This window comes from Lepisma saccharinum, chromosome 19 (assembly GCF_977018435.1).
Source record: "Lepisma saccharinum chromosome 19, izLepSacc3.1, whole genome shotgun sequence".
Lineage (NCBI taxonomy): Eukaryota > Metazoa > Arthropoda > Insecta > Zygentoma > Lepismatidae > Lepisma > Lepisma saccharinum.
Genome location: NC_139247.1, coordinates 71,394,367 through 71,407,520, shown reverse-complemented (window position 1 = coordinate 71,407,520; position 13,154 = coordinate 71,394,367). Strand labels below are relative to the sequence as shown.

Sequence of the window (13,154 nt, the reverse complement as noted above, 5' to 3'; positions counted from 1 at the left end):
TCAATTTGCAATCTTTTCCCACTTTTGACATTCTTTTTTTCATAGGAACACTGGGCCCTAAAAGGACGGGAGGGTGTGACCCTCATCAACCACCCTTGGGCATGCCACTGATTGCTACCACAAGTGTCGATGTCACCGCACGTCACTGATGTCAACATGATACAATACAAGAAAAAAAGTTTAAATTTTGTGCAAAAGAATCTTGTCAGAAAACAAGTTTAACCATAATAATGTTTGTATTCTAAATAAGAACATTCAAGAAAGTATAAAATTTTTACATGCCATATATGTTTACAAATAACTAGAGGCACATATTTTTGGTAAATAAAAAAGCAAAATTTCGGTATAAAAAGTGAGTCAATTTCGGGTTCAAAAGTGGCAAATAAAATAAAATATCGGTGTTATAGCGGTGAATAATCACATAAAAAATACTACATAAAATGACATTTTGGTTTTAAAATTGTGAATATAATCCTAAATTTGATTTAAAAACTACACTTATTCCACAGAATTAACATTTCACTTCTAATAACCCATTTATGTAGTTATCCGAGTATTAAGTTTATTTCTGTGTAAAGGAATCAATTTTTGTTTCTCCAATATTAACAACAGAATTAATCAATTTTCCGGGAATTGCATAACTCGCAGGATAATTCAGACCTCAGAAGGTGTCGCGTCGGTGAATAAACCCTAAATTTCGTGTTTAAGAGTTAATTTCGCTTTTTGCAGTTCATTTCGCATTATTTCGTGACAAAACATGGTCACAAAATGCATCTCACACCTTTCAAAAACATGAAAAATTAACACTACAATGTGTTTTTTCAAATTTAGTTCTTTCGTCAAAAACGAAATATGCATGCCCCTACAAATAACATTGACAACGTACCTATAAAAACATGGGCAACATCTACGAGTGTTTTAGTGAACCTTGCATGTCCAATGTATCTCTGGAGGAATCGAATAATTCGAAACAAGGACCTTCCTTCTCTTCCTCCCAAGGCACTGGCAAGACCCTTCCGCCTGAAATTATATATATATAAAAGGAATTCAGTATTTATACAGGTACAAGAACTTAAACTACAGCTTGTTCTATAATGGAACAAAGAGCTTTTTCCATTGATATGAGACTTTTAAGCAGGGTTAGCCCGGGTGGGCCCAGCCCAGTTTTCCCCACAGGGGTTTTCTCAGAAAAAGCCACCAAAAACCCAGTCAAAATGTGTTTTGTTTTTTTCCAGAAAATGTAAGTTATTGCTTTAAATCCTTGTGAGGTTCTATAATTATCAATTTTTTTTTTGGAAAACTTGTAAAGAAAAGGCTTATCAGAGCTTATAATTCTAAAAATAGTAAATGTAGTACAAGTCATAGTGGTTTTTTTCAGGATGTTTTCCTCAAATCATGCTAGAAATGAACATTTAACACAAATAAAAAGATCATATATCCAAGAAACAAAAAAGAAAAGGTATCAGAAATTTTTAAATAAAAGGTTTGCATTTATTGGCCATGGTGGCTCAGTCAGTAACGTGTCTGACTACCATGCTAAAGGTCCCAGGTTCGATCCCCAGTCAGTTCAAATCCCGGGAACTTTCTAACGTTGGAAGCGGCCCCAGTGCCCACCCAGCGTCAAATAACATGGGTACCTGGGGGAAACCCTGGGGGGTAAAGGCGGTCAGGGGCATGATGCTTATCACATCACCCCCACTCACAACCGGATCAAGAAAGTGTGGTGCATTACCCCCACACCCCCTATATGCCTTCATGGCATTGGTGCTATGCACAGGAGAGCACTTTTTTTTTCTATTGATGCAGCATACTTGAAAAAAGCTTATAGTTTTGAAATGTGGTAGCACTTTGGTTATCAGTCACTTCCTTATGTGGGGGAATCCATAGTGGCACATCATAGTTTCAACTGTGATGATCAATTGATACAAGAATTTTTGCATGTTTAAACATTACAAGGGAGAATTGAGTACATTTTATTGAAATGTTGTTTATTGTGACATAATTAAATTGGAACACTCTTTAAATGATTTTTGTTATTTCTCATCCTAATGTGTTGCTTGCCTATGCAGTAAAATGTTATTTATGTCTGGTTAGGAGCTCTGTAGCCATGCAAATCGTGCATCTTCATAATTACCACAAACTTACTTGCATCAAACTTACAGCAACATTATGTACTTGCACTATAATTTGACAATAAAATTATCAAAATATAGTGCATGATTTAGGAGGAGCATGAGTTAGGGTGGATGGGCAGAGAGGGATAAGTCATCTATTTGATGACCATGTTAACTGCTGTAAATTTAGAATCATTTAGGTAAAATTATTTCTCCAGCTAAAATAGTGTGAACAAAATTGAACAATTTGTTTCAAGATGGTGGATGAAAAACTTATTTCCCACATGTTGCGGGCAGGCTCTATGCTATGCTCTACAATGTAGTAAAACTTATAAAATAATATTTCATAGCTTAGGAGAGGAGTGGTGGTAAATGGTTAAATCACACACATTCTATTTTGATAACCGCCATAAATGCAAAGCTTTTGAGTTACAAGATAACTTGAAGGATTGATCTCACATTGCATTTGAGAAATATTGGTCATCATGTTTAAAGATAGTAGACGACAGACTGGTTTAACATGTCTTGCGAAAACTTTAAATTATGCTCATATTTTACTAGGTTATATTTTCGTAGATTAAGTAACACAAGTCTCAGCAATGTTATGGCATCAGTTCAGTTTTAAGTTTTTAGTAAAACTCTGTAATGTAGTGTGTATTTTAGGAAGGTTAGGTAAGTCACCAATTTTGAGACCACAATAACTGCAGCAAATTTAGAGGTTTTTAGCTTAAATTAATCACATCTAGATACACCTCGGGAATGATTTTATTTTTCATTTGCATTTGTTCAAAGTATTTCAAGATTGTAATTAAAAAATAGATTTTTCTTATGCTGAGGTAGATTTCAAATTCAGATGACAGTTTCAAATCTCTGCCTAAACTACACTTTTGGAGATTAAGAATTTTAGGGCTTCACTTAAGCTATCATTTGACAATAAATGTTTTGAAATATAGTGCACGTTTGGGGATCATTGTGGACCAAATTGGAGGTCACCAATGTTTTGACCATAGAAATTGCCATTCTCATAGCAGCCAGATATTTTGAAAGATGTATAAGGTATTTCATTTGGATGAAATCAGCCAGACTATTAAATATGGCAAACATGGAGGAGGTATTTTTGCTTGAAACATCCAGAAAAATGATGGGAAAACACAATTGTGAACAAACTGTATTGTAGCAGATTTAAAACAATGTGTTACATAGTATTTTTGGATTATTTAATGGTCTATGGCATTAATAAATGAGATAAAAAAAAGTTTTTGTAGCTGTAGCATAATTCATTCCAACATAGGCACAACACTGCATTCACAAAATAAATTTGTTTCATAAACTCAAGTTCAGAATGGTTTTGATTCATTTACTTTATTTTACTTCGCTTTTTGTGCCATTTTTTGCTAATTTGCGCAGATGGGATGAGTGATATGATGAAATTGATGAATGGACACTCACAAACATCCATGCCCTGGCTGGGATTTGAACATCGGACCCCTAGTATCGTAGCGTAATGTGCGAACCACTCTGCCACGGGGCTGGCGAAGTTCAGAATGGAATATTCACTAATCGTATTAACTAAAAATGTGCTTAATCTTGAAAAACATATACTTTGACATGCCTAAATTTGAGTACATTATGTAGGAAGAAGGTAGCAAACCTGATTGTTAAAATTAAGTCTGTAAAAAGTTTATTATTGTTTTTTTTTTTGGGGGGGGGGGAAAGTTCCGGTACCATTCAAGTTGATATGTTACCGTGTTGTTTGTTAATGTGTTCATCATAACGACTACTCAACATTGTGTTATGATCATAAACGATGATGCATCCAAGCACACACACATGCATATGCATTTCTCTTGTTTGTTTCAGTGATTGATTCATTGACTTTCTTTATTTTACTCCTCTTTTCTGCCACATTTGGCTAATCGCAAAGATGAGAACGAGTGATGATATGATGAAGGGACACAAAGAATACCCAAGCCCAGGCTGGGATTCGAACCCAGGACTTCTGAGATAGTAGGCATTCCTCTTGTTAGAATAAAATGTTATTACTCCTCACCTATAATAAGATGCCAATATGGAGTACCGTTGTTGACTCCCAGAAAAAAAAACACTGGTCATAACATATTTTGTACCCCCACCCCTCGGTAGTGTGATTCTCGGATACACCAAAGTATGTGCCTCCTCATCACGGAATGCAACCCTGAAAACTGATCACAAAGCAACATCATTAACTATTACACCCTCCTGGAAGAATACTGTAGAATCAAACTGTTGGACGAATATTTTAGAACATATTATGTTAACAGAATTGTTAAATAGTTTTTGATCCAGTCAACTATTTCCTGACACAGTTATTTCTGGAGCAAGGGTGTGCATAGCATCAGAGAAGGGAGAGGAAATAGTGGGCAGAGCAAAACTGTACATGCTGCTGTGAAGGCTGGTAACTGCAGTCAAATTCAAATTTTGTGAAAAATATTTTTTTTTTCAGACTTATAGCCTAATATGTACTGAATGAAAAGAGGTATAATTTGTAACTCTAGTGTTCTTAGTTCCAGAGATATAAAATTTTATTTAAAAGCACGCAGAAGTTGAAATTTCCCGCTGAAAACAAGTCTGCACTTTGCAGCTTTTAAGGGTTAAGCCAAGCATTTTGAGAAGAATGTAAGATCAAAACTGAAACCAACATTTGGGTACATTTTTATGGAAAATAAAATCTAACATTTGATTTCAAAACTTGTTGCTTTTTACACCAAATAAATCCTCATTCCAACAGACACATCAATAACTGTGACTTTGCTTCATATATATGGAACTATTGGCATTAGGCATTTTGGCCCCATCCCAACTTGTCTGACTGTGCTTTACCACATGCAGAAATTCCATGCTCGATATCAATGTTAAGCATGGGAATCAAAATGCTTACAATGTAAGACAAAAATTCTGATCCTCTGGATAAACACAATATCAAAGAAAATTCTACTTTTAAATTTTAAAAAATGCATCAAACACATGTATACACTCAGAAGAGGTACTTACTTTTTCTGCAAACCAGATTTCTACTATTATTTTCCTGTAGTTTACGGTTATTACAGATTTCTACTGTTTGATTAATTTGGGTGGTCACTTCCATTTTGTAGCCATTACTCGAACAAGAGAAATAAGTTTTTGTGTACCTCTTCAGAGAACATGTGCATGAAGTAGCCATTACTCGAACAAGAGAAATAAGTTTTGTGAACCTCTTCAGAGAATATGTGCATGAATAACTGCATTTTTCATTCCCCAAAACATAATTCTGGAGTTGAAAGAAATAAAAGAAAAGAGAGAGAGAAAAGCTTTTATCAATTCCTGTATTATTTGGACACCAGCCTAATTTTATCACTTCAATGTTTGTAACACGTGAGCACACAATGTACTCCTGATGAAACAGAAGCTAACAACTAAAGCTCCATACTAAGGTATGTACAGTAGTAATTTTTCTAGTAAAATTTGATGATTAAATGTTGTAACATCGACAACTGAAGGGAAAAAAAAGTTTTCCTATCAATATATCAGTAAAACGACTGAAATAATAATTTAGTATTTTTTAGGGATGGGACCGATTAATCGGTACTCTATCGGTATCGGCTGATATAGGCATATTGGTAAAATTGCCGATTATTTTACCGATCCGATATATCGATAAATATCTTATAATTTAGTGCGAAATTGTGCCATTTTGTTGTAATTTTTATGGATAATCTCAATGCCCTACTTTCTACAAAAGTAATTGTCTAAATATTCAACTTCTTTTGCGCTGCAGTCACCTCAAAACACACATTTGTTAAGGAGATCAATGAACATTTCAGGTTCTTCAAGAACCACATCTAATTTTATATCGGATTGGTAGAATATCGGTTATCGGCAGTGGTCAGAAGTAGCGAGCTACTTGTAGCGTCACTACTGTAGCTAGCTACAAAATTTGTAGCTGTAGCTGTAGCGACGCTACATTTAGAAAATTGTAGTTGTAGCGGTAGTGAAGCTACAAAATTCCTGTAGTTGTAGCGAAAATTTCGCTACAGCTACATTTTTTCTCAGCATTTTGAGGTGAATTTTGAATGTGGCAACAGCGTCAGAAAAAATCGACAATAACCCTTAATTTTGCAGGAGGTTCATAAAGACAGTCTATTACATGGAGATACAGATTATCTAGATTGTCTAGAGCCGAGAGAAATGAGGATGATAATAACCAGCTTAATATGGAGGAACCAACTACGGAAGGAGCCCAGCAAGAGGATGATAACATGAGTATGATTTGTTTCCACATAAAGGAACTTCATGCGGGGATAGCCCGCGAAAAGATATCTGTCACCTCAAAAACCTTGATGACAGACATTATTAGCAAAATACTTGCGGAATATGAAGATCTGAAGACTAAGTTAGAGGTTACCCTCGCAGTTAACGATGAGATTAAGAAAGATAAGCAATATCTCCAAGAGATACTGAGATCAAGAGAAACATTAAATACACAAAATGAAAATAATGAGAATTCAACTTATGCTGGAAAATTAAAGATGAATACTATACCAGAAATACCTAAACCCTCAAAAGCTCTTAAACCAACTTTATTCATCAAAGCGAAAGAAAAAACACCGAAAGATATTCTAAGGGTAATTACGTCGAACATAAATCCTGCAGAAGATAAGATACGCATCACCAACATGCGTTCAACTAAAGAACTTTTAATAGTCGAATTGGAATCTGACCAGGAACTTAAGCGTATGAGAGATAACCCTAAACTTCTTCAATGTGGACTACAGATGGAACCCACAAGGAAGAAAAATCCTATGGTAATTCTATACGATATATCTAAGTCGTACAAGGATGAGGAATTAATGGATGAATTGTACCATATGAACTTTAGTGAAATTATGACTGATGAGGAAATGTATAACAACTTGAGGTTTAGGTTTCAGACTGGTAGGCGGAATCAGGCCTCATCTCATGTAGTTTTAGAAGCATCACCAAACATGAGAAACCTAATCCTAAGTAAAGGTAGACTGTTTTTACACTTCTCAGTGGCTATTGCTAGGGATTTTATTTCGGTGCCAAGATGTTTTAAATGTAAAGATTTAGGTCACATTAGTAAGTTTTGTAATAAAGAGACAGTGTGTGGGAAATGTGGAGAATCCCATGCAGAGGAAAACTGTCCGTCAGCAAATATATGGATTTGTATACCCTGTAAAATACGAGATAGAAATTGCGCTAAAGAAGAATGTCCAACCTATAGAGAGATAAGAGATAGAATTATTTCTAAAATTAACTATGGATAACCGTCCTCTAGATGCACATAGCAAAACTTTTGATGAAATTAAAGTGATCCAAATCAATGCGCAGGGTTCTAAGATAGCAACCCAAGAACTGATAAATTATATTAATACTCATAATATAGACATTGCTCTTATTCAGGAGCCTTACCACCTGAAAGGAAAACCAGTTGGCATTCCCAGTCGAATGCAAGTCTACTCAATATCTGACAAACCAATGACATTTACTATAATTGCCAATAGTGACTTACAAATATTTTGGTTAAATAATTATTCAACATCTCACTGTATAGTAACAAAAATTTGCTTAGGAGACGATAGCTGGATAATAGTAAATATGTACTGCCAGTATAAAGATCCTATACAACCCTATCTGGATCAACTGGAGAGAATTGTTACTGACCTATCCATGATTAACATCATAATTGGAATGGACTCGAATGCTAAATCAAAGCATTGGTTTAGCAAGGTCACAGATGACCGCGGCTTGGAACTGGAAGACCTACTGGCCAGTAAAAATTTACATGTTTTAAACAAAAGATCTGATATTCCAACCTACGCAAATAGAGCAGGAGCAACATCTAATATTGACCTAACAATTTCAAATATGAATGGGCGGTTATCAATCGATAACTGGTGGGTTGCTGAGAAGCTGACAGTTAGTGACCACAATTTGATCAGTTACTGTATCAAACTTAAAAGACGACACACTCTAGTCAACAAAAGTTTAACCAAAAGAAAATGGAATATGCGTGACCAAGAAATGCTACGCACTTTAGTGGCAAATGAAATAAGGCACAATCCGATAACCTTGGATAACACGATATCTGAAAATCTAGCTACAGTTACGCATATATTGGCTACAGTGCCAGGCCATATTTCTAAGATGAAAGAGCAGAAATGTACACAAGCCTGGCCAGAGTATATCATGAGAAGACGCAACATTACGCGAAGACTCAGAAAGCTCTATCAAAAATCCAAGACGGATAGAGACAGAAGATTCTATTTAGAGAAGTACCGAAATTCCAAATGGAAATACGGTAAGCTTATTGAACAATACAAGATCAAATCTTGGGCCTGTTTAGTACAACGGGAGATCCTCAAAAATCCTTGGAGTATGCCATATAAAATAGCAGCCCAAAAGAACTCAGAGAAATTCGTTCCTGTACCATTTAAGAAGAATGATAAATCTTACACAAGCTCATGGCAGGACTCGGTAAGCTTTATAATGGATGAACTACTACCATTGGACGATCCTGAAGAGGACACACCAATCCAGAGCAACATAAGATCTACAATTGATCTAACCTATGAAAATCCTACACTGGTGATGCCGTTTGCACAGGAAGAAATTGCCGCTGTGATTGACAAATTGAAAAATGGCAAAGCCCCGGGTCCTGATGGAACTCTAAACGAGTTAATCAAAATTACTAAAAACCAACTTCTCGGTGGTTTACAGACAATCTATAACCAATGTCTAGCAGAAGGGATTTTTCCTGAAGACTGGAAATTAGCAACGTTAGTGCTTTTCTTAAAGGATACCAAAAGAAATCCATCCAATGTAAAATCCTATAGGCCAATTTGCCTCTTGGATGTCTTAGGCAAAGTTTTTGAGAGGCTGATTACAAAGAGATTAAATGAAAGACTTACATTAATAAGGAACTCGAGCAAACAGTATGGGTTTATCAAAGGACGCTCTACTGAGGATGCGGTCAATCGTGTGATAACATCTATAAACCAAACTCATTATAAGTATGTTACTGGAATTACAATTGACATTAGCGGAGCGTTCAATAATGTATGGTGGCCATACTTACTACAAGAATTAAGAAGGTTGCAGATTCCTAAGCCTCTCTACAGTTTAATTTGTGATTATCTGAGAGACAGGAGAATACAGTTCGTTTGGGGACATGAGACAATCTGCAGGAGTGTCAACAAAGGCTGCCCTCAGGGCTCTGTCCTGGGGCCAGTCCTTTGGAATATAACCTTGGAACCATTACTGCTGGCTCTCAGCAGGATGGATGAGATCATAGATACTGTTGCTTATGCAGATGATCTACTAATCATAACTGGATCGAACAATCGTAAAGGCTTGGAGCTCAATGCTAATAAGATCCTGAATCGAGTAGCCATTTGATCTGAGGAATCAAAGTTGACCATAGCTAAGGAGAAGACATATCAAATCCTCCTTAAGGGAAAATTGGCTCGAGCGCCTATATTTAAATATCAAAACACGTCAATTAAAAATGTTCAAGTCATCAGATACCTTGGAATACACATTGAAACTCAAATGGGCCTAAGAGCTCATGTGAACAGTGTTACAGCTAAGGCCAAGTCAGCTTTACACAATATCTTAAACATGGGTAATACTGCATTTAAGATTCCACTCAAGATCGCAATGCAATATTATGAAGCGATATTTGTTACAAGTATATGTTATGCAGCGTCTACTTGGGCTTTCCTTACTAGGAAGAAAGCTGTCCGGGATTGTCTGAGATCGGCACAGCGCAACGTCCTGCTGAGAATTCTTGGGGCCTTTCGTACAACATCAACTATGTCAACTATAATACTAGCTGGTGTCTTGCCTATTGATTTTGAGGTTCAAAGACACGCCTCTAGATATTGGTTTCGGAAAGGAGACCAAGGTAAGATACTCACGCTCTTGGGAATTGATGTGAATACCATGCAGGACATTGATCTAGTCCTACAAAGCAGATGGCAACAGGAATGGAGACAATACTCGGGATCAGTACATACGAAGCTATACATGCCTGACGTTAAATTCTGGACAAAGAATTCACTCTTTAAACCAAGTAAAGGGTTGATACACCTCATTACAGGGCATGGCCCTTATAAGGCATACTTGAAACGCTTTGGCCTTAATCTAGATGACCAGTGCCAAGTATGTAAGACTACTGATACTCCAGAACACGCCGTGTTCTATTGTAATAAATTTCAAGATCCCAAAATAAGGGAACTTAGAGCTAAGCTAGAACCAGACCTTGTAAGACAACAACTTAATTGTCAACGAACCTTCCCTATAATTAATGCTTTGGCTGAGTTGATATCTACGCTCGAGGAAATGGAATTCAAACATCGTCAAGAGTCACCAGCCCGACAAGTGGTTCCAATACCACCATCTATTGAAAACATGGAACCCAATGGAACTAAGACTAGATCAAGCATAAGACTTGCTGCCCAATTAATGGGAGAAAGCAGTTCGGCATAAAATAATTGCTTAAATGAAATAAGATGAACAAGGATGGGCTTCCTAGAATAGAAGAAAGCACCACATTACATATATTAGAAGAGAACCTGACACACCAGAATTGGATGACTGAAACCACTATATATAGTTCAAGTATCCAGAAGCTGTCTACCAGTTGAGAACTGCAAGTAGAAGATTGAAGATAGAAGAGGAGGCTAGAGAACTCCCTATTCTTCGGGGATGTCTCTTCAATATATTTCTTATGAATATCAACATTTTTCGGATCTAAGAATTACTTATTTATCAAGTGCCATTATTATTCTCCTATCTATGGGATCTAAGGATTCCTCTAATATCTTACTCTATATTCTTATTCTTTTATTATATTCTTATCTATTTATTATTTCTATGTTATATGTATCTTATATTTCATATCTTGTTTATTATTTGGAGCTATTCAACTTCACAATATCAATTTTTCAAAAACGTCTTGGTTTAAATCTTAGGTACCAAGACTCAGAGCACTTGCCTCTTCTCTCTTACGTACCTTCTGACCCATCCACTACCAAGCTAATCCTTATACCCTACTCCGGGATACGGATACCACACTCAGAGAAGATCAAGAAAGAAGAACTGAGTGAGAGGGTACCAAAAGTGAGAGTGGCGAGTGGAGGCGGAGGATCGCCGCTCCGTATCCCATCCTGTCCTGTAGATTATATATATATGTGTGTAATTTATATAATTAGTATCTGAATAATTCAGATATCCAGATAACTAACTGACATATATGAATATATTCCTGCTAGCAGCTCGAAAAAAGTGCCTCGTTTGCGTCACCACCGGAACAAATCCTGTGGATATTCATGGTGTAAGAGACACCAAAATGTCATTAATTGCTGTGTAAGACAGAACTTTCAGTGCAAAAACGAGCGATGGATTTTCCACTGACAAGGGAATAGTGCCAGTAATAAATGGCTCAGTACATTAACAGCATTGATCATCGTCAGTATATAGGATCTCACCAGCAAGAAATTATTGTTACAAGAATGATAGAGTTTCTGGAATTACAATTATTTTCACGATAGTATTTGTTCACAAATTTTAAAATTACAATACGTTTAGAACACTCAGGTTTACACGACAGTTTCCTCAATAATTTCATCATATTGCAAAAAGTATGTACGAGTCATTGACTTTCCTGCAGAAACGACAATTTCCTTTAGTTAATATACATAGTTTTTAAATTTATGTATTTCTCCTACCTTTGCGTCACTTTTCTGTAACTTTTGCTAATCATGACATCATCATCCTTCGCTGTTTCCTGGCTCTGACTGGGTCGGCATAAAAGTAAAGCCTCTCCATTTTTTCCTGGTCTTTCACCACTCCTCTCTTTTCAAGGTGTTCCAATCTTGTCCTCTTCTCCTAACACTCTCCACTATCTGCTCTTTCCACCGACATCTTGGTCTCCCCCTTGGCCTTATTCCCGCTCCTTGTGCATTTTAAGCTCTTACTGGTAGTCTTTCTGCATCCATCCTCTTCATGTGTCCGAACCATCTCATCTGTGACTGATCTATCTGTCCTGGAGCTTCACTACACCCACTGTCTGTCGGATCTCCTCATTTCTTATTCTATCCCTTCTAGTCTTCCTCAAAAGACTCCTTAAAAATTTAATCTCCACTGCCTGCATCTTTACTTTGTCTCTCTCTGTCATTGTCCAAGACACTGCTCCATACGTAATTATTGGCACATAGTATGTGTTGTATACTACCTTCTTGAATTTCATAGGTACATCAATGTTCCATATTAATCTTCGAATGCTTTGATATAGTCCACCAACCATTTATCCTCTTCTGCATACCTCCTCATCTAATCTTCCACTTCTCTCAATCATAACAATGAGGATGAATGGTTTACTTAATTATTCTCTTATCTATAGTAGCTTTCTGCCACTTTCGGCTAATTGTGAGAACGAGGAAGAATGATGAATGATGAGCAGTGTGGGGAATGGAGGAGCAGCAGGATCTCATCCTCCCAGCTTGGTGTCTTTCCTAGTTTTTGTATTTGAGTCCATTTTATGCATAGATAAGCTGATCGAGACAAGATCCTAACCACTATGTGCCTCCCCTGGGTATCGAACCTGAGGCCCTTTTGTAGTCGAAGGGCTACAGGTACTTTTCATTCAAAATGCTGACTTTATATCAGTCTATAAAAATGAAATATTTATTCTCAAGGAAAATATGTTGATGTGAATATAAATACGTAATCCTACCAAATTTTATTTGTGTATAGTTGTAATAATTAATTTGGGTAACACCCTAATTGCAATATCCATATATCAAATTTGAATTGATATGCCACTTGCATAGGTATGGTATTCTCAAAAACTATAGTAAAAATAAGTAACAAAAGTAACATTGCTATCAACATTATCAAATGACTGGAATCATGATAATAAATAACAGAATCTATTTACCAGTAGAAGGGGATTTTTTTAATACCCATATGGTTGTTTTCTTTTTTTTTTAGCAGAAGTAG

General features: G+C 36.3%; 1 protein-coding gene across 1 annotated transcript in view; it reads right to left on the bottom strand.

The window, feature by feature from the left end:
- LOC146002921 (U3 small nucleolar RNA-associated protein 15 homolog) overlaps window positions 1-13,154 on the bottom strand; it is a 34,468-nt gene that overhangs the window by 5,169 nt on the left and 16,145 nt on the right. The window contains exon 8 of the mRNA XM_083141071.1: window positions 887-1,020. Within this exon, the coding sequence (XP_082997197.1) occupies window positions 887-1,020 (134 nt within the window). The remainder of the gene's footprint in view (window positions 1-886; window positions 1,021-13,154) is intronic.